The sequence below is a fragment of the Python bivittatus genome, unplaced genomic scaffold (assembly GCF_059951505.1).
Source record: "Python bivittatus isolate LINGU-HERP-01145 unplaced genomic scaffold, Pbiv_v1 ctg000700_np1212, whole genome shotgun sequence".
In the NCBI taxonomy this organism is placed as follows: Eukaryota; Metazoa; Chordata; class Lepidosauria; order Squamata; family Pythonidae; genus Python; species Python bivittatus.
The window spans coordinates 87,950,813-87,971,453 of record NW_028277098.1 but is presented as its reverse complement, the minus strand read 5'-3'; the positions used below and the strand labels follow the sequence as shown (position 1 = coordinate 87,971,453).

Sequence of the window (20,641 nt, the reverse complement as noted above, 5' to 3'; positions counted from 1 at the left end):
CAGTTAAACAGAACTGGAAATACATGGTATCTAGCAGAGCCGTTCATCTTTAATGGATATGGGGAGACTTACTTTTCGTTGTTTCTTCTTCAGCTTCCCCTTCCCTAGATCTGCTCCAGGAGGTAGGTAGGTCCTTCCAGAGCTCTTTGAGAGGTGATATGGAGCCTGCAGAGAAAAGGGAGACTATTTCAAATTTATTTTTTAAAACCCTTTTAGTTGGCAGATGTCCTCTGACATTTAAAAAAAGAAAGCCCTTTCCAAACAGAAGGCCACCATTTGAATACAAATCTTTTTTCTAATGTTTGTTTCACATATAATTTCTTCAGAGGCTTCCCATGTTGTGTGGCCACTTTAAAAAAAAAAACAAAATCCACCCATAGTTAGTTGGGTTTACAGAGCATGCTACTGTAAGAGCTGAGTTCATATAACACAGGAAGACCAAAACCCTTCATAGTTTAGCATGAAGTAAGAACAAGACGGTTTGACTTGTGTTAGTTTTTCTGCATGCTTCATGTTTTCTATGAAGATGTTTATAGTTCCATGGCAACCAATTGGATGGAAATTCATTTGAAAAGGGTTGGCAAAATGTTTCTTTTCTCTTTGAGTTTTAAAGGAGGCACCCTTTTGGTTATGATTCTTCTCTCCAAGCTTCACAGGTAAAACCAGCTGTTGATGGTCAACATGGTGGTTGACAGCTTAGCATCTGACCCTCACAAACTCTTGGCCCATCTGTCATTTCAAGATTCTTCTCATTAAAAGAAAATGAAATTGGACATTGGAATACTATAAAGCCAAGCATCACGCTTCATTCTCAAGAGTTTACCTAGGCCCAATAGATCCCATAGGCATACTTAGAAAATTAAAACAGTGGGTGGCTGCAGTTCTGTGCTTTGATGGCAAATATGCCCATGAAATAGTCAAGCTGGAGTGGTGAAACTCATTGGAAGAACCTAGAGAGTCTCATGATTTGGCCTTCTAAGAAATGGATACTTTGACATTTACTATGCCTATTGTGGCACTCCCAGTGGCATCCACTGCTCTCTAGAGCAGCTATTTTGTGAGGGCACCCATGGTTCACTCTGAAAATCTGAAGTGTGAGTACTGGCTCCAAAAGGTTTGCACACCCCTGGTCTTGCCCTTCCCTAGACCTGCACAAATGTAAGTCCTTGCTGGTTGAAGATGACTGTATCTGCACTTTTTTTTTCTCTTCTCCCTTTTTGCTCTCCTCCACTGGCATTTCTAGTCAGTCCTGGGTCCAGGAGAAGGAGTGAGCTGGGTTGGAAGTTAGACCCACAAGAAATGGACACCACAAGGCACACTGTAAGGCTTATTTAGCAGCATTCTTCTACTTGAATCCTAGTGTTAGTTTTGAACTCTAGTTAAGAAACATATTCTGGAGAGTTTGCAAATCAGGCTAAGACCTGGGGTCATATTCCTGTGGAGTTTTTAGTCGCTCGAGTTCAAAGAAATGTTTCAAAACCACTTTTTCCACTGCTGTCTGATAAGCCATTTTTGTGTGTCTTAGCATTAAAACACGCAAACAGTTTTCTTTTAGAGGGCGGGAAAACATGAATCTCTTGTTCCAGCAGAATGTGACACTTTCTTCTGCATCTTCCATAAAACTTTTCTTGGTATAAATGATTCAATGTGCCTCTACCCAACTGTGGGTGGAGGAACTCTGTAGTTACCTGTACAACATGTTCGTAATTGTTAACAGTGAACCTGGTGTTTATTCTTAAAATGAGTGAATTGTTAAAAAAAATCAGCCCTTCTAGCTTTTCTTTGTAAATTTGTCATTTACTTTTATAAAGTTTATATTTAAAAACTTGATGAATGAGCTTCAAAGCAATCTTACTTAGGCTAGTTAGCAGATTAACTGCTAGCTACAAATATATCAAAATGCTGCTTTTCAAACACTTCTACTTCATATAGTTCATGTTTCAAAGTTTTGCTGAGGCAGTATTTCCTGCAGTCATGGGCCACTAATAACTATTCAGAAAATATGTGAACTACCCAATTAAGCACTCCACTCCCTCTGTTTTTGTATTTAACAGCATAGGAGTTCACATTTTTTTAGCACACAAGACAATGATTGTGGTTGTATCCATGTATTCCTTTCCCATCCGCTCCATCTTTAAAGGCCTTTAAAATTAAATGATGTATTAAAATGTATTGCAGAATTAAGAATGCTACTATTTACTATTTGGATTGTTTTATGTACCCCATGCCACAGCAACAAAGACTCTTAGCACAAACTTGCTGGTCAAGAATGTCCTCCATTAGAACTCTCTTGAATACTAGCAGGCTAGGGGCAACTAGATCTTCAGCTCAAATCTGTTTTCAATGAACCAGTGTTCAGCCACTGATCCATTATCATGACTAAGCTGACTGTCAGGGCACTTGGGGGGCAGGGATTGAGTGCTCTGGTCCATGAACATTAGGAGGCTGTGGCAGACCACCTGGTGGACTTCCATGAGCCACATTTTGAGAATTATTTCATTAAGGTAAAAGTAAAGTCTCCTTTTGTTGAATTCAGTTCCTGGTCACTGCATGGATGTGTCCGTATAGTTTTCTTGACAATAGTTCAGAAGTGGTTTGCCATTGTTGCCTTCTGGAATGTTTTTTAGATTTCTCAGTCTAGTTTATTTTCTTGGGACTTGCTGGTGGTCTCTTTTCCAAGTGCTAATCAGGTCCACCTTTTTCAAGATCAGCCAAAGTGGCTTGGTACTGCCACCAGCTGTGACTTACACTTCACTGGAACTTAACAAACAAAGTGGTACCTCTACTTACGAACGCCCCTACTTACGAAATTTTCGAGATACGACCAGCTCTGGCCCCAAAAATTTACCTCTACTTACAAACTCGCCTCGACTTACGAGCCATTTTCCGCCCGTGCCACGTGGTCCGCGGCCATTTTTCCGTCCTGACACGTGGTCTGCGGCCATTTTTCTGCCCCTGACACATGGTCTGCGGGCATTTTTCTGCCCCTGACGCGCGGCGCGCAGGCATTTTGTTGCCCCGCCGCGCAGTGCGCGGGCGCTTTTCCGCCCCTGATGCACGGCACGCAGGCACTTTTTCGCCCCTGACGCGTGGCGCGCGGGCGTTTTGCCGCAGCGCGCGGGCGCTTTTCTGCCCCTGATGCGCAGCGCGCAGGCGTGTTGCCACCCCGCCGCGCAGCGCGCGGGTACTTTTCCGCCTCTGACGCGTGGTCCGCAGATGCCAGAACGGATTAACGGTAATTACATTGAACCTTATGGGAAAATTTGCTTCGGGGTGCGACCAAATTTGGAGGGCGGAACGGATTAACCGTATTTACATTGAACCTTATGGGAAAATTTACCTCGACATGCGACCAACTCAACTTACGATCAGAGTTACGGAACGGATTAAGTTCATAAGTAGAGGTACCACTGTAAAAGCAAGAACACTGATGATTGAAAGAAGGATAAAAGTTTGGAAAAGTAGGAGCATAGGAAGAACCTGGTGATCATTTGCCAGAAGCAAGCAAACATTTAGTGTTAGGACTGCATTCTGAGTTTTAAATATTTTTCAGTCTTTGAGGGCTACAGAAGCCATGGATATGATGTGGTGACATTAAAATTTCAACTCTTTTAGGTAGACGTATTGGGGTTTTGGAGATGAATTGCTGGTCTTAAAACAATTTTTTGCCCCTTGTTTTGCCATCTAAAATGCAAATAAATAAATAAATAAATAATAAAATCCGACACTACTATGTTGGGGGTGCTCTAGCAGCTAGGGAGCTTCATGTGAACCATCGGTTGCCAATACTTCTATTAGTAGAATAGAAGACAGCAGGATCTCTATTTGCTTGAGGAAGGGTACAAGCTGTTCTTCCAAGACTGAAGGCAACAGCATCAGTTGCCAAAAGAATGGTGCTGTGTGTTGCGTGTTGCGAGCTGAATGAGACTGAAGATCAAATTCACATAGAGTCTATACCCCAACTCTGACCTACTTCGCTTTCTCCCAGTTTCACCTTTCTCACAAGGAGAATGCAACTGAGAATAAGAAAAGGATCCTGCATCTACCTAAGATCTTTTGAGAAATACCAGGATAAACACAAAATGAATATGTAATTATCTTCGGCTGGAGGGGCGTGGGCTGCTGCGGTTGGTATTGCGTAGCGCACTCTCTTGGATCACATGTTTGCTCCTACTAGCTGTTCAGTTCTGATATCAGTAAGAAAATACGGCTGCACAGAGTGCTGCATTTAAGGTGCCAAACACTTAGTTCCATTTGTGTTCCCTAAGTTTTAAGGTGTCCTCCCATGGGTTTTTTCCCCCCCAAATATTTTATACCTCTAAAATCCTACAAAACAGGGCCAGAACCCCATCCATACATTCCTTGCAAATTCATTGAGTGTGAATTTCAATGTGAAGAGGACATATTTTATTGCAGCACCATTTCTCTAAGAACTATACATGTCCGTGGTACGTATAGTGCTCTTTCAGCCCTTACTGTGTCACAAAGACCAAGATATGAGCCTATTTACTTCATGCAGCAATCCTTTCTTATGAGCATTTCCCCCGTCATAACCATTGGTATTCGTCCTATCAGTTTGATTACAGATTCTTCAGCCTTCTTCTGATAATGAAAATATTAATTTTGCCACATGGGGGAGCATTCATAAGAAAAACTAACTTGGTGAAATTATTGCATAATCTCACAATGGGATTCTTACCATATATAACATGACAAAGCAATATGGCTTCCGAGATCTAGCATGTGCATTTATGTCCATCTCTTCTTGCAGAGGTAGAAAGTGCACCTACCTCTCTCCCTCTACAAGACACAGGGAGTGCTTCCCACAATATTGTTTCATATGTATACCAAATAATTGAAATGAAATCCTAAGTTCAGTGGTCGCCTAGCAATATCAGAAAAATAGTTTGGGGAAGCTTGAATGATTTGGGCTTCCTTTCACTTAGCATCTGGATTCTATTCCATTCAAAGTTAGAAGATGCTTGTGTAATCTGTAGGGCTACTTGCAAGGAAATTGCTTTTCCAATTTATTTCAGAAGACTCACATTTAGGTTTCCTAAAACTGATGGTATTTTAGTGGTTGCTGCTGCCTCTCAAAAATCACCCTCCCTCAGCTTGACATCTTGTGATGGAATGTGAGGGTGGCCTTGGAAGATGGGAAAGAGGTGCCACCTAGAGAATGATCAGATAAAATAGAAAGAAGTCTGCAACAGGGTAACGGTCAAAGAAAGAAACTTAGGAAAGACCCGCCCTTGCTATTCAGGCAGTAAATAGGGAGAGTGGGAGATTTGTGCTTTCAGACTTGCAAGATTCTGTGAATATAGCCTTGCAATAAAGTAGAATTAGTTCATCTAGTTTTGTTTCCTGTCTGGTTTACCTGGGAGGGCTGACATCGATCTTGAAAGTCTCCTACTTTTTGAATTTTGAAAATGGCCTCTGTTCCTCAAGGAACTCTGCTATTCACAGAACATCTGGCAGCAGCGTTGTTGCAGCACCAGCAGCAAGTAGACATGCAGATGACTAATTTACAGAATGCCATGCTACAACTAACACAGCAACTGGGGCAGAATTTACCTCAGCCCGCAGCAGCACAACTGATGTCAGCCCTCCCAGGTAAACCAGACAGGAAACAAGACTAGATCAACTAATTCTACTTTATTGTAAGGCTATATTCACAGAATCTTGCAAGTCTGAAAACACAAGTCTCCCGCCCTCCCTATTTACTGCCTGAGTAGTTAGGGCGGGTCTTTCCTAAATTTCTATCTTTGACCGTTACCCTGTTGCAGTCTCCTTTCTCTTTAATCTGATGGTTCCTTGGGGGGCATCTCTTTCCCCTGACTTCCAAGGCCACCCTCACAATCCATCACACACCTTAACAGAAGCAAGGGACTGCAAGTTCCAGAATTCCCAGCTGGAGGGTCTTATCCAAGCTAATGGGAAATTCTACAATCCCATCAAATCTGGAGATGGTCAAATTGGCAAAAGCTGTCATAGATGTTGTCCTGAGCGTGTAGCTACTTCATAAGCAGTACTAGATTCAAACACTATGGGAAATCAAAATGGTGGGCAGCCAATTTTGCCACTGTCACAAAGACAGCCTCACCCTTATTTAGGAGGCTTGCCAGGAGAAATGGTGTATTGGAAAGCAATTCACCCATCTAATAGACTTGTCTTTATCCTAGTATAATTCACAGGGACTCGAATTGCTTTAATCTACAGCAGGCATGGAAACTGTATTTGGATAAAAGAATGTACAGATCTGTGTATTTCTATCCCGTAAAGTCATCCCACAAAGGCCTCTTGCTTATGCTGTCAGTGGTGTAAGGCCTCTCAGATCTTTCTCTCTTTCTGATGTCTTTCTAGGAAGTCCACAAGATATCCCAGGTGACAGAGGTGAAATGAATTCCAAAAGATGTCGAACAGAAGAAACCCATGTCTGTGAGAAATGCTGTGCTGAGTTCTTTGACCTCTCTGAATTTCTTGAGCATAAGAAAAATTGCACTAAAACACCACCTGTCCTCATCATGAACGACAGTGAGGGGGCAGTGTCCTTAGAAGCCTTCCCTGACAGCTCTATGGGGACTTTTCCAACGAGCCAAATGGAGGGTAGGTTGGCCGAGGAGAGTCACATAAAGAGCTGCCCTACTTCTGCAGAAAAGAGAGAAGAGAAAGCTGGATCTGAACCTTCAGGAGTGACATATCTAAAAACAGAGCCCTCTGTTGCCCCCACAGCTCATGGGCTAAGCTTCCTCCCCAAACCCAAAGTACCAAACACTAATGTGACTTTGCAAACTATACGTGGCACTAAAGTGGCTGTCAACCAGTGTACCTCAGAGTCTCTCTCCCCATCCGTGGCTGGCCTCAGTGCCATTCCAATGATACTGGAGCAGTTGATGTGCCTACAGCAGCAGCAACTCCAGCAACTCCAGCTTACAGAACAGATCCGCATCCAAATTGCCATGATGGCCCCCAATGTCCTACATCCTTCAGTTGCTGCTGCAGAACCCCTCAAAGCTTTGGGTGCTCATATGTCCCAGCAGCTGTCAGCTGCTGTTGCTTTAATTGGGCAGAAAGCTGGGAATCCAAGCCTATCCCTGGAATCCTTGAAGCAAGTCAAACTACCTCATTCAAGTATTGGTATTCCGACAGCCGTCTCGATGGCCAGTGGGCTTGCTCCTGCCCTCTCCTTGAAGCCTGATGCAAGTCGAGGCTTGCCAGGCTCCATGTCTCGCTTTCTGAGCCCTTTGCTACCTCAGTCATCCAGCTCAGTCATCTTCCAGAATCCCCTTCCCACTGTCTCCCCAGCCATCGACCCCTCGAAGAAGGGGAAAGGGAAAGTATCAAATGTCAGTGTCTCTGAAAGTAAACCAAGTGTGGAGGAGCCCTTCTTCAAACACAAGTGCAAGTTCTGTGGCAAGGTCTTCGGCAACGACAGCGCTCTGCAGATCCACCTCCGTTCCCATACTGGGGAGAGGCCCTACAAGTGCAACATTTGTGGCAATCGTTTCACCACCAAAGGCAATCTGAAAGTGCATTTCCAGAGGCATAAAGACAAATACCCTCATATCAAAATGAATCCTTATCCTGTGCCTGAACACCTAGATAACGTGCCCACCAGCACTGGCATACCCTATGGGATGTCTGTCCCATTAGATGAATCTAACCTTATTGTGGATTCCAAACCTATTTTGACCACCCTGCCTAGCTCTGTAGGCCCTGTCTTACCACCAAACGCTTCCAACCCCACAAGTAGCAAGGATCCTTTTTCCAGTTCACTTCTGAGTGATGTCCAGCCTCGGCCTTCTCCAGAAAGTGAAGGAGATTCTTCATCAGGCGCAGCCAGTCACGAATCAGGAGCTGAACAGAACCAGGGCTCTCCGCAGGCCGGCTGCAGTGGGAGTGCTTTCCACGGATGCCAGGTTGGTGAGCAAGGCTCTGAAACAACAAAGCTCCAGCTATTGGTGGAGAACATTGACAAAGCCACAGCTGACCCCAATGAGTGTTTGATCTGCCATAGGGTTCTCAGTTGCCAGAGCTCCCTCAAAATGCATTACCGCACTCACACGGGCGAGAGGCCTTTCAAGTGTAAGATTTGTGGCCGTGCTTTTTCCACCAAAGGCAACCTCAAAACGCATTATGGCGTGCACCGTGCAAATACCCCCCTGAAGATGCAGCACTCCTGCCCCATCTGCCAAAAGAAATTTACAAATGCAGTGGTGCTGCAGCAGCACATCCGTATGCATATGGGGGGGCAGATCCCCAATATCCCAGTGGCAGAAAACACACCTGATAATGACACAGAGGCTACTTCAGCTGAGAAAAATGGAGATCCCTGTTGCTTAGAGAGTAACGTGGAAAGCATGGAAGTGGACGGAGACCTGGAATCACCAAATGGTCTAAGCCATTCTTCTAAACCTTTCAGTGCTCAGACTGATCCTTCAACATCTGTGCCTTCCGGTATTTCAGTGCTAGAAAACCAGATGAAAATGGTGAATTCAGCTTTGACTTTACAGCGGCAGAGCAGTTTGAAGTCCAGTGATAACGGATCAGCAGAGAGTGATGGCATGACCAATGATTCTTCCTCAGTAGCAGGTGATCTGGACTATCAAAATGGTAGCCGTAGCCCCATCACCTCTGAATCGGCTTCCTTTCTAGCCATGTCTCCAACCAACAGTCAGGCAGAGAGCACCAGATCAAAGTCACCATGTTTTAATATCCAAGAAGATGGGGTAGCGGGAAGTAAGGCTGAAGGTCCTGAAGTCCCACCCACAGAAAGAGAGCGTGCTTTGGATCTAACATACAGTAACATTGGTCGAAAGGTGATCAAAGAGGAACCTGGGTTATACTTCCCAAATGGAGAATACGGTGAGTCACTTAGAAGGGAAGCAAAAATCCTAGCAATTACTGTGAAATTATTGTGTTTTAAATATATGGGTGGAGTTAAATGTTTGCTGTCTATGCCACGACCCTCCCAGGCCAGAAAGCTTTAGTTCATAAACCTGAGTTCCATTCACCACCCCAATCGCCATGTTTTTCTCTAGTACCTATTACTTGCAGGAGTATTGACTGTGAAAAATGACACCTACCTATTTGATCAAAATCAATTGCTCTTGAAATCTAAAAAAAACTCCATATCTCTCACCAAAGAGGTGAGCAAAGTAAGTAATCAGTAGCTATCCTGTTTGCATGGCTGTATTATTCCCTTCCCTGCCTTGGTCTCTGCCATGTTTTTCAGGGGCAGCAATATTAAATCTGAAGTCAGCCTAGCTAGACAATGTATAATATAGAATTCACTTTATGAAAGACAGGTAAATGTGGATTAATTTCCTAGGCAAGAAAATTCTCTAGTTTTCTTTTTCTTAAAACCACTTAAAATAAAACTCACGGCTGTAGGAACAAGTGGGAAAGTACTGCTACTCAACTTGGCATCATGTGGATGTTTTGAATTATTAACTCTCTTTTTTCCAGGTAGTTATGTTGGCCTTGCGTGCAGGGTGGGATGGGATGGGAACTGTGACCAAATTATCCAGACAACATTCTGGCTTCTCACCCTACATGATACGGAATTATAAATCAAAGTAGGAATCTTGAGAAATTCTCATTTCAGAAGGGTGGCTTTTTATGCGTCACCAAAAGAGGAAAGGTACCCACCCAAAATGAGAGCAAAAGCAGATTCTGATACGCAGAAAATACATGTGTTCTGATTTATACACCATGTTCTAATGTATCCCACCAGGGTGAGGAAGATGTTGATCTGGCATCTAGTTGTTAGACATTGATGGCTAACTACAAGACTCTTCTTGTTCTCTCTTTAACTAGACTTAGCAAGCAGGTAGCCCTTCAAATGAAGAATGACAGTCCTTCCAACAAAGAACTGTCCTCTGTAAAATAGGATATATGGGTATTTTTCTTTCCTCTAACTTGTACAGTTTGCTTGGTAGCTAATACTCATATCTGGAAAATACATGTTCCTAAGTGTAAACAGTGACTTGGTTCATATACGTAGCATGTTAAGCCATAATGTGGTTGGTTTGGTTTTGGCTTAGACCAATGTGTGAACTTAATGTTCATGGATTGTAAGCTGTGGTTTATGACTTATTGTTAGGAGTGGATCCAGTCAGTAATATCTTATTCAACAAACTATAATTAAACAAACTATGGCTTAGTGTGATGTGTGAACTAAGGCCGTGGAAAGATTTGATTCAAAGTTTAAATTTCCATTAGAACTGATTTTTCTGAGTAAGATCATTGATTCAGATCATATGGTCAGATTCAATTTGGTGCTTCTAAGTAAGTTCAATTATTTTTCAGATCTGTTCAGAAAATACATTTGCAGTAAAGTTTTGAATCAATTTGATTTGAATCTTACTGGGTGCTCTAGTGCACTTAACCATACATTCCTAGGGTGAACCTAAGAGATGAATGGGCATTTGAGGGGGTCCCCTAATTAAAAAAAAATGATGCATCCATTCAAATTATTATCTCAGTTTACTTTCCCCTCCCCTCCTTTATATTTTCCTCAAGCTTTTCTTGAACAACTGAAATGGTTCATAAAAATTCCAGTCAGAAAAAAAAAAGATATCTGCACAAAATTATAGTCTGATGAAAAATTGAGCAGATTGAGTTTACCATTTATCATGTTGAGCTCAGGGAACTTCATGGCTGGCTGGGGACTTAAACTGGGCTTCCCTAGTCCTAGCCTAGGTCCTGGTCGAGCATTCTGATAATGAATTAAGTATTCTGTGCTGAACCTAGCAGTGTGAAATGTGAGTTATGGCTTTTTCAGTTTGGAGGAAAGATGGGTTCAGAAAAGATTAGGCTATTGTGGTGTATTCAGAAGCTCTGTTCAGCTTTTAAAAAATCTCCATGATTGATACTTAGCTGGTATGAAGTGGAAGAGCAGGTCTATCTGTACAGGCAGTCCACAGGTTAAGAATGAGTTCTGTTCCTAAGTTCTGTCTTTAACTTGAATTTGTGTAAGTCGGAACTCATACTTACGAATGGGCTGCCTGTTACTAAAAATGGCAGATGGCATTCTCCTTCCTGGAGCTGATGAACCACTGAAGCCACACAATGTTTTCATGAACTGCTGAAAATGTTGAAAACAGTCTGTATATTAAAAATGCTCAGCTTCAGCAGTTCATGAAAACATCGTGTGGCTTCAGTGGTTCATTGGCTCCAGGAAGGAGAACATGCTCCACCATTTTTAGTAACAGGAAGCCTGTTCATAAGAATGAGTTGTCCGTAACTTGGATGTTCTTAACCCAGGGACTGCCTGTACTACTCTGTGGTTTAGCACAATGTATTTAATTCATTATTTATTTAATTCAATTTGGACACCACCCGGCTCCAACTGACTCTGGGTGGTTCACATAGTAAAATAAAAACCAGTACAACCCCAAAACAAGAAGGCACAATATACAAACAGAAATGAAAAACCTGGGGCCCTATCTATCTTACTCCAAGGCCGGGAAGAACAACCATGTCTTCAAGGCTTTACAGAATGCCAAGAAGGAGGGAGCCACATGGATTTCAGGGGGGGATCTCATTCCAAAAGGCAGGTGCCAGAGAAGGTACGCTTCCTGGGTCCTGATAGATGGCATTGTTTAATTGAAGGGACCCACAGCATGCCAACTCTGCTGGCATATACCAGCTGGATAGAAGTCATGGGAGATAGGCAGTCCCTCAAGTAACCTGGCCCTATGCCATGTAGGGCTTTATAGGTCATAACCAGCATCTTGAATCGCACCTCAGAAGCAGACTGGCAACCAGTGCAGCTCATAGAACAGAGGTGTCACATGGGCATACCAAGGAATGCCCATCATTGCCTGCACTGTTGTGTTCTGGACCAACTAAAGCCTTTGAGTGATTTTCAAGGGTAGCCCCACATAGAGTGCATTGAGGAGATTAGGGCATTAGCGACTGCTGAAGGAAGTCCAACTGGCATATCAGAAGGAGCTGAGCGAAGGCCCCCTTGGCCACAGCAGCCACCTGCTCTTCAAGCAGAAGCTGTGAGTTCAACAGAACCCCCAAATTGTGCACGACTCTTGAAATGCTACCCCATCCAATAGTATGTGTGGAAAGTCCTTGAATCCAGGGGGGTCTAATATCCACAGCCACTCAATCTTGGTAGGATTGAGTCATAGCTGGTTCTCCCCATCCAGGCCTTCACAGCCTCCAGGCCCTGGGACAGGACTTCCAGTGGCCTCACCTGGCAGGCCTGGGGTCAAAAGATATGATTGGGTATCATCAGCATATTGATGATACTGAAGCCCAAACTGGAGGCTTCATGAAGGTGTTAAAAAGAGGGGAGAGAACATTGAACCCTGCAGCACCCCACATGATTAGGGGCCTAGGGGACAACCTCTCCCCTCTTTCTGTGCACCAAGTCAACAAATGAGCGAAGTCGTATCTGCAAAGCCTTATATTTGAAGCGCCCAGAACTCCTGTCTTCATTTGATAATGGAAGTGTTTGTGGATTGTTACAGCTGCAGCAACAACCTTAAATGCAATGGCTTTCTCTTAAAATGCTCTGAATTCATGACCATTTGTTTCCTGAGGCTAGATTCCAGGCAATGTGAGTAGGATAAGAACAGCCCCAGCCCTCCCTTCCCCACCCCCCGCACTTCCATCTCGGAATACGTAGAGATATCCCTACATATGAATCAAGTTTCCAGTGCAGAATGGAAGATTGTGCCCAGGTAAACAGACTGGAAGATACCACACACTGCAAAATTAATGTCTGAGTTGTTTGTCTATTTTTTGTTGTATAAAAAATGACACCTTTGTTCAGATAGGGTCCAAAACAGTTAAGTATTAAGTAAGGTTACTTGATCAGGGCACAGCGGATCTTGTTTCTTGAACTTGCCAGTCTCTCGGGGTTTGACGTCCTATCAACAATCTGTTCCATCTAGAGCAGTGTTTCTCAACCTTGGCAACTTGAAGATGTGTGGACTTCAACTCCCTGAATTCCCCAGCCAGCCTTGATCTAGAGGCTTTGCTGGGATAAGTGTACACCCCATAACTGTCAAAGTATATATTCCTCAAGTCTTCATCCCACACATTTTGAATTATTTTCATCTCCATCAGGTCTTCTCTGTCCTCAGCATATGACCTTATGACTTGCACATATTCACTCAACTGTGTTTTTAACAATACAATTGGGCTTGGATGATTTTTATGGAACTTGCGGCACAAGCCATACACCAACATACACTTATCTTTTTATTCTTCAGGCCGGAGCAGCATCCACCCATCATTTATCAGAGCCCCACCAGCTCTTATAAAAATGGAGATGTCTAGTGATCGCCCCATCAGCACGAGCCATTTTATTGCCCCTCCTGCATTGTCACCCAGTGTGCCTCCTCTTCTGGTGCCACCCCCTCGCCGTACTGCTAAGCAGCATATCTGCACTACATGTGGTAAGAACTTCTCTTCAGCAAGTGCTCTTCAGATCCATGAGCGGACTCACACAGGTGAAAAGCCATTTGCATGCACCATCTGTGGAAGAGCTTTTACCACAAAGGGGAACCTCAAGGTGAGCAAACTGAAGGCAGTGATATGTGTGTTTAGCTCCTCTTTCACTGTTGGTCTTAGGATTTGGAAGTCCTAGGCTGGGAGTCCTCAGTAGCCTGGTGAAACAGGTAGGTGAAATGTGCAAAATCTGAGGAATTCCCTTCAGCTGGTATTATCTTCTCAGGTATTTGGTAGAAGATAGAAAGAGTAGCACTGCAAGACACTGGCTTTGGAGGCTGTGGTAAAAGCCCAATTTTTCCACCCTGTGGAAGCCCAATTTTTCCACCCTACCCAGCCCCACTAGGTAGACCACACCAGGAAGGCTATAACTACTTTTATTGAGACTGGCTATAATAGCAGAATCTTGCAAGTCTGACTGTTAGGGTCCAAAAATGGTTCAACCCCTTTTGCCTACCACACATCCTGCATATCTCCATCAAGGTCACCTTCCTTACTTTCTACCAAAACTGACTTTGCCTCCTTTCCTCTAACAGATGCAGTTGCTGCTCTTAACATTCATTCAGTATATGCAGTCCCCTCCAACTTAGTTTCCTTCAGATCTGTTAGGGCTATAGCCCCCAGAATGCTCAAATAGCATATTCATTTCTAGTTCCAATCCATGGGGAGGGCATCAGGTGACAAGGGACAGCTTCTCCTATTTCTCTTATTCTCAATATAACTTACTGCTGTTTCATGATTCTCAAATGCACAGCAAGCCTTTCTGGATAGTTGACTAGTGCTTCCAAACTACAGGAGTTTTTGTGTGATAGAGAAAGAAAGATCTTGATCTATTTAGATTTAGATTTCTTAGACTGACTAGAGGTCGGTCCCTTTCCCTCAACCTCCAAAAGAATAGTCTAGGACTACGAGGTATAAATTAATGAAAGAATTCTGTATTTTTGACATGAAGGGTGTAAAATGGCCTAGCTGACTCCTATCATACAATCCTTTTTATGGATTTAGAATAGTTCATCCAGTGTGGAACTTCATAAGCTATTGAATACTAGTAGCGAAAAAACAAATGAGGAAAAAACCTGGTGACGGTTTTTCATTATGCTTCTTGTTGCATACTGCAAACAAATGAATAGGAAAAATTATTGAGAAATGGTGATCCGTATAAGTAGAGACATAAAGAATCTTGCTTGATGTGGTTGCTTTTTTTTTCTGTAGCGTGTATGGAAGGAAGGGATAACAGTAACAAAGCTGGCCACCAAGAACAGTGTTCCTTCAGGGGTGATATGGGCCACGTGTACAGGTTACATTGCCCCAATATTTACATGTTCTGCAAAATGTCTGACAATATATCTACACCTATCAACCTATCTGCTTATGAGATTGGAGGCCTCAGTGTACAGGGATCCAAACACATAGAGTGCCTACACCCATGGAGTTAGCTGTTTGTAAGCTAGAATACCTTTGCACTCATCCTGTTGAATGAGTAGATCCTCCTTTCCCAAACTGAGCATCCTCCAGATCTGTGCCTAAATTCTCCTGCTAGTCTTGCTGAGAGGGTGAGCAGTTGGTTCACACACGTGGAGGGTGCAGAGTTTGGGAGTGAGGCTGGCATAGACTGGGGATTAGAGTCAGTTAACCTAATCTCTCCCTACCCCCTTGCCTCTAAGAAACATTGAGCTTAAAGAAATGTATAAAGAAGACCTGCGTTTATGTTTTAAATTCTGCTTGCTCCCATCTGATGCAATGTTCTAACAGCTTATCTTTGGATTTGTTTTGAATAATGAAAAGCAAACTCAACATGTTACCTAGAATACGACCATTGTAGAACAGAAGGCTTGTTTGTTGCATATGTTACAGGATGTGCCATATTCATGAGATGTTGTCATCTCTTGTTTCTCTTTCTTGTGAAGGACTCATGTCATTGCCTCCTTTCTCTTTAATTGCATACCTGATTTCCTTTTTTTTTGCTAGGACATGTGGGGTAAGTTACATATCAGAGATAGGCAACATTTTTTTTCTGTGGAGGTTATATGTCCTTGGATGATGGATAAGGAGTATATGATAATAGGGCTAGAAGCTACCAAAGGGTGAGGCCAGAGTGGGTGGGAATAGTCCTTTTCATTCTCTCCTGATTGTGTAAGAGACAATTAGCTATCACCAGAGGTCTGAACTGCAGAGGAACCTTCAAACCAGCCTCAGGGCCTTTGGTTGCTCACCCGATACACACACTTCTCTCCAGATCAAAATTGTGGAGTTGTAGAAGTTGAGGGAGGGAGCTTTGCTCAAGATGCTGTGGCAACCACTGTTAGGGAGCAAGCATTGGAACCTGTGCTTTAGTTTCCATTTGTTTTTGCCAAAGTTTTGCCTAGATCCATATCCACAGAAATATAATTTTGACATTCTTTTCCGTAAGGTCCACGTTGGAACTCACATGTGGAACAATTCTGCCAGGCGAGGAAGAAGACTGTCCATTGACAACCCGATGGCTCTGCTTGGCAGTGATTCAAAGAAGGTATCAGAAATGTTCCCCAAGGATGTGGTGACTCCTTCGGTGAGCCTTGATCCATCAGCATGGAACCAGTATGCTGCAGTGCTCAGTAATGGTTTAGCTGTGAAAACCAATGAGATCTCTGTGATCCAAAGTGGAGGCATTCGTTCTCTTCCAACCACAATTGCAGGAGGTCCAGCAATCAATGTAGCAATGAATTCTGCCACAGTTTCCAAGATGGATAGTTCCCAGGCTGTGATTGGCTCAGAGATGGAAAAGCCAAGCAACACTGCTGAAGACAATGTGCCAAAACACCAATTCCCTCACTTCATGGAAGAGAACAAAATTGCCGTTAACTAAAAACCAGAAAGCTTGAAAGGTGGCAAGAATGGATTTTTAAAAATCACTATTGGAATTATTATTCCTATTATATTTTTAAGAGATGACACCTCAAGTATCCTTATTTTCTTATTGACGTGCAAATGATTCTAAGCCTGTCTTGGGAAGAGTTGCCCAGAGTACAATCATGCCCACGTTTTGCGCAAAACAAAAGCAAAGCCAGTTTAGGATCCTTCTCTCTCTCTATGCGGGTCTTGCAAGATAGTTCTTACAGGGGAAGCATAAACCTGTAAAACCTTAGATGTTTTACAGTGTGAAATTCCAAAGGTTCTAACATTTACCTCTTCTTTTTGTTTGCTTATTTGCTTTTGTTAAGATGGCTTACATAGAAACCATGTGGGGCTTTGAGCAGAACAGAAGCGTATCTCTTGAAATTTGGAGGGACAAGGGGAAATGGCACTCATGGAATTCACGACTGATAACGTGGAAAATAATTATGCGGGTAAATATCCTAGAATGCCATCCTTTGGAGGGGTTCCTATTTTTTGTTTGTTTGTTTGTTTGTTTGTGGGTTTTTAATTTGGTGTGGTTTTGAATGTAATAGTGTTATGATGCCTGTTGGATATGGGAATCTGATATACCCAGAAGAATGCTGTTTAAAAACCAAAATTGAATTTTTAAACAGGCACGCTCTGTTGTCCATTATAAACCTTAAATACTCTGTATTGATTACTGCTGCTTATTTAAATACTACATCATTGTACGTGCACCATCTACAGTGCCAAAAGGCTGACTCTTCATGGCACTGTGTTGCCTTCCACCCACCCACCCCAACATGCAGACAGAGGCATACTGTTGAAGGGGAATCGAATCCTAGCAAGGCTGAGGTTTTGCTTTGTTTCTGCAGTTTCCATTCAGAATCTCAGGTGATGGCATTTGGAAGCAGATCCCTTAGTGAAAGGAAATCTTTCCACCATTTATGCATCTTTGATCTTTCTCAGTCACTGTCCCTCATCCCCGCTTTGTGGAAGGGAGTCTGCCTAAATTTGTATTTAAAATGAAGTAGGCGTTTCATCTGTGTTTGTGTGTGTGACGACATTTCCACTTTAGCAATTCAGGGCTGCAGTCCAGCAAGACATATACCTGTGTGAGTTTTGACTTCTCATACAGCAGAACTGAATAATTTCCATATTTCCAGAGTAGGGGACTTTTTGGGAGCCCTACATTTCCTTTGGACTTTATATATTTGTAGTTTTTAGGGGAGAAAGCCTGGAACAAAACCCTGATGTGGCATTTGTACTGTATGAAGGTTACTGGAATGGTCTTCTGGATTCTAAGTTATCTACCTCATTATTATTTTTATTATTAATTTGTTATGGTAGTGTTAAGTTCTATTTTTCTATACAATAACCACTGTGTCGAACTTGAGATCCAAACAGAGACTACTGTGCACTATTTGAACCAAAATAAGATATGCTTCTAGGGATATCTGAATATGTTTGGAGGTGTGTGTCATGGAAGGGGGAGAGTCGTGTTTAGTCTCCCATCCACTGGCCACCTCCGTTCTCTTTTCATCAGCAGGATCTGCCTGTGTGTTAGCTGCATTGGAAAACTGAACTAAGATTTGGTATTAAGAGGACTTGAATAGAAATGTGGCTTTTTCCAACTTCAAAGTCCAGCTTTGCTCATGCAGAAGGCCTGTGAAACAATGTGGATGTAGTAATAATAATAATAATAATATTTTTTTAAAAAAACAAAATGATGTGTGTAATATGGTTGCACCTGTACTATTGTATGTGTGTGTGTCTCCAGTTATATTTTTTAATTATTATTATTTGCTTAGGATCAGTTTTCACCAAGTTGTGCCTTTCCATCTGGACTTTGTAAAGTAAGAACACAACCTGTTTACACTGTAAAATGGATCTTGTTACATGGAACATCCTGATGGTGCATCCCAAGAATAATGTCTCTCTCTGCATTGTGAATGTTTGGACGGTTTAAGCAATTCTCTGTAGGGTTATATTTTGTTTTTTTATTTGGACTATCTACTGATGCATTTCTGTTGATATGAGAATAAATCTGGGATGACTTTTTTCACATGATGCATCTAAACCTTCATTTTTGTTACATGATCATATCCATTTCAGTAGAGAAAGTTCTAATGCTGTGCTACATGCATTTTAAAAAAAAAATCTTCAAATTTATACGCTGCCATTCTCATTTGTGACTCTATGTGGTTTACAAATATTTACACCCAATATAAATAATCAAAACTCAACTAAAATATGTAAACGGCATTACAAATGTTCTAAGCTTCCTCCTAAAGTGTAACAAGGAGGGGACAGCCTCAGGTCCACAGCCTGGATCCCACCATGAAAAGGCAGAATTAGCTGTTGATGTTAAATGAATTTCCGGCAGGAGCTGCAAAGATACCTCATTAAGGTCTAGCAACATGGGTTGGACTTTCCAGTCATAGACAGTCTTGCACAGAATTTGATCCCAAGCTATTAAAGCTTTATCCATCATAATGAGTGCCTTGAATTTTGTTTGAAATTTTCAGCAGCGGGATGATGTTATTGGGGAGAGAGCAGATGATGAAACATGCATGACTACATTGTCATGCAAATGCCACAATTGACATACTTTTATCGGACATTGGGACACAAGTGTACAAGGGTGACATTTGTGTGATGCTGTGATTGTGCATGCGTTATCATGCTTTTTGGTATGATGATGCCGCAAAACATGGTGATGTGGGACTCCATTTACCACTAGCGCTGCCCCATTCGAGGTCAGGTTGTCAGCAAGGCCACTCTATAAAGAATGGCTGAGATTACGAGCTCATGTCACACTGATGCCAATCAGCCAAAGTTGATAAAAGCCTGTTTATTAACACCAGTGTCATGCAGTTGTCCAGCATCAGTGCTGGATTCAAGAGAGCTCCCAAACTGCAGATCAGGCATCTCTATCAAACTCTGAATCCAGGCCCTGGAATCAGCTGTAATTCTCTCTTATAGAAATTCAACTTCAGATCACCTTCAATCTTTCCAACCTGATCATCCAAAGACCCTTAAAATAACCCCATTTTAAAGGAAAGAAGGAAGTCCTTGCCCCGAGAATTGTTCTCTGCATGGCAAAGACAATCTAAAAAGCCTCCCAGAACCATTGGTAGGAACTTTTTGGAAAGGGCCAGTAAAAAAGGAGGGTGGTCTGCCTTGGAGAAACTTGGCATAATCTTTAATAAAACATAAATGAACTTTTGTGCCCAGATGAATAGAGGACAAGCTATTACCGAGTAAATGAATACAAATTACAGTATGTGCAACAAATAGAATGAAGTCTTCTAGCACTGACCAGAAATGAACATGCATTTCTTTTTCCTGTAACAGCTGGAAGCATAAGTTTCCAACCCTACTTTTTAGAGGACATGTGACTTGAATGCTTATTATACTGAAGCAAAAAGGAAATGTTACTCTTCCTTACCCAAATCTAAGGGAGAACTTTCTCTGCCCAGCCATCTCCCTCTCTTCTATTGTGGAGAATATCTCCTCTCAAACTCCTATCTTTGCTGGTATTTTCCCAAGACCACATAACACAGTGATGTATCATTCTCAAGATCCTTTACAGCCTTTCCACAAAAGCTGGTGACCATGTAAGCTTCATTGTAGTTTCTAGTGTTGATGGATTTATGAATGGTTTCATTAAATGTGTGTTTAAAGGATATCTGCTACCGCCCTTGTATTGGAAAGGGAAGAGAGGAGAAAAAATCTAAGCCATCACAGCAGATCAGAACTCAGGTGCTTACAGCTTATTACAGTCTATAACCAATTAACTAAGCAATTAATTGCAATACACTTGCCTGAGTTCAGGCACAGAGAGTAGATAGATATGCCGTGTGTAGATTTAAAGCATGCATGACACTGTTGTATTGCTAATAATTCCAGTTTAGGTACCCACAATCATAACTGCATTTCAGTTCTATTATTTCACGTACACTCTGTCCAGCAGTTTAATGCTTTTGTTTCAATTAAAGTATGCAGCCAGCTGGCCCTTGCATCTCTTCCTAGCTGTTCTTTTATTTCTCTTCTAGGAGATGGGAAAAATAGGCTGAGTTTGTGGATTAAGGAGATGTTTGGGATGAAGTTTGCTTCTCAGAAATGGCTGAGAATTGCAAGCAGTTTGTGAAATAGTCTGCTCTGGTGTGGAGGATGGACTGAGAATGTTTCAGTTAGTAATGAAGAATAGGGCCAAGCAAATCCTTCAGAATGTGCAGGAGCACATGTGAGGCATCCCTTGTCTGATCATTAGAATAGCTGTGCCTTCTTTCCGGCTCAGGATGCAATT

The 20,641-nt window shown here is 42.4% G+C and overlaps 1 protein-coding gene across 1 annotated transcript in view; it reads left to right on the top strand.

The window, feature by feature from the left end:
- The window catches only part of SALL4 (spalt like transcription factor 4), a 31,316-nt gene extending 12,922 nt beyond the window's left edge, over positions 1 to 18,394 (top strand). The window contains exons 2-4 of the mRNA XM_007443375.3: positions 6,364 to 8,865; positions 13,236 to 13,537; positions 15,884 to 18,394. Of these exons, the coding sequence (XP_007443437.2) occupies positions 6,364 to 8,865; positions 13,236 to 13,537; positions 15,884 to 16,318 (3,239 nt within the window). The 3' untranslated portion in view covers positions 16,319 to 18,394. The remainder of the gene's footprint in view (positions 1 to 6,363; positions 8,866 to 13,235; positions 13,538 to 15,883) is intronic.
- The last annotated feature ends 2,247 nt before the right edge of the window (positions 18,395 to 20,641 follow it).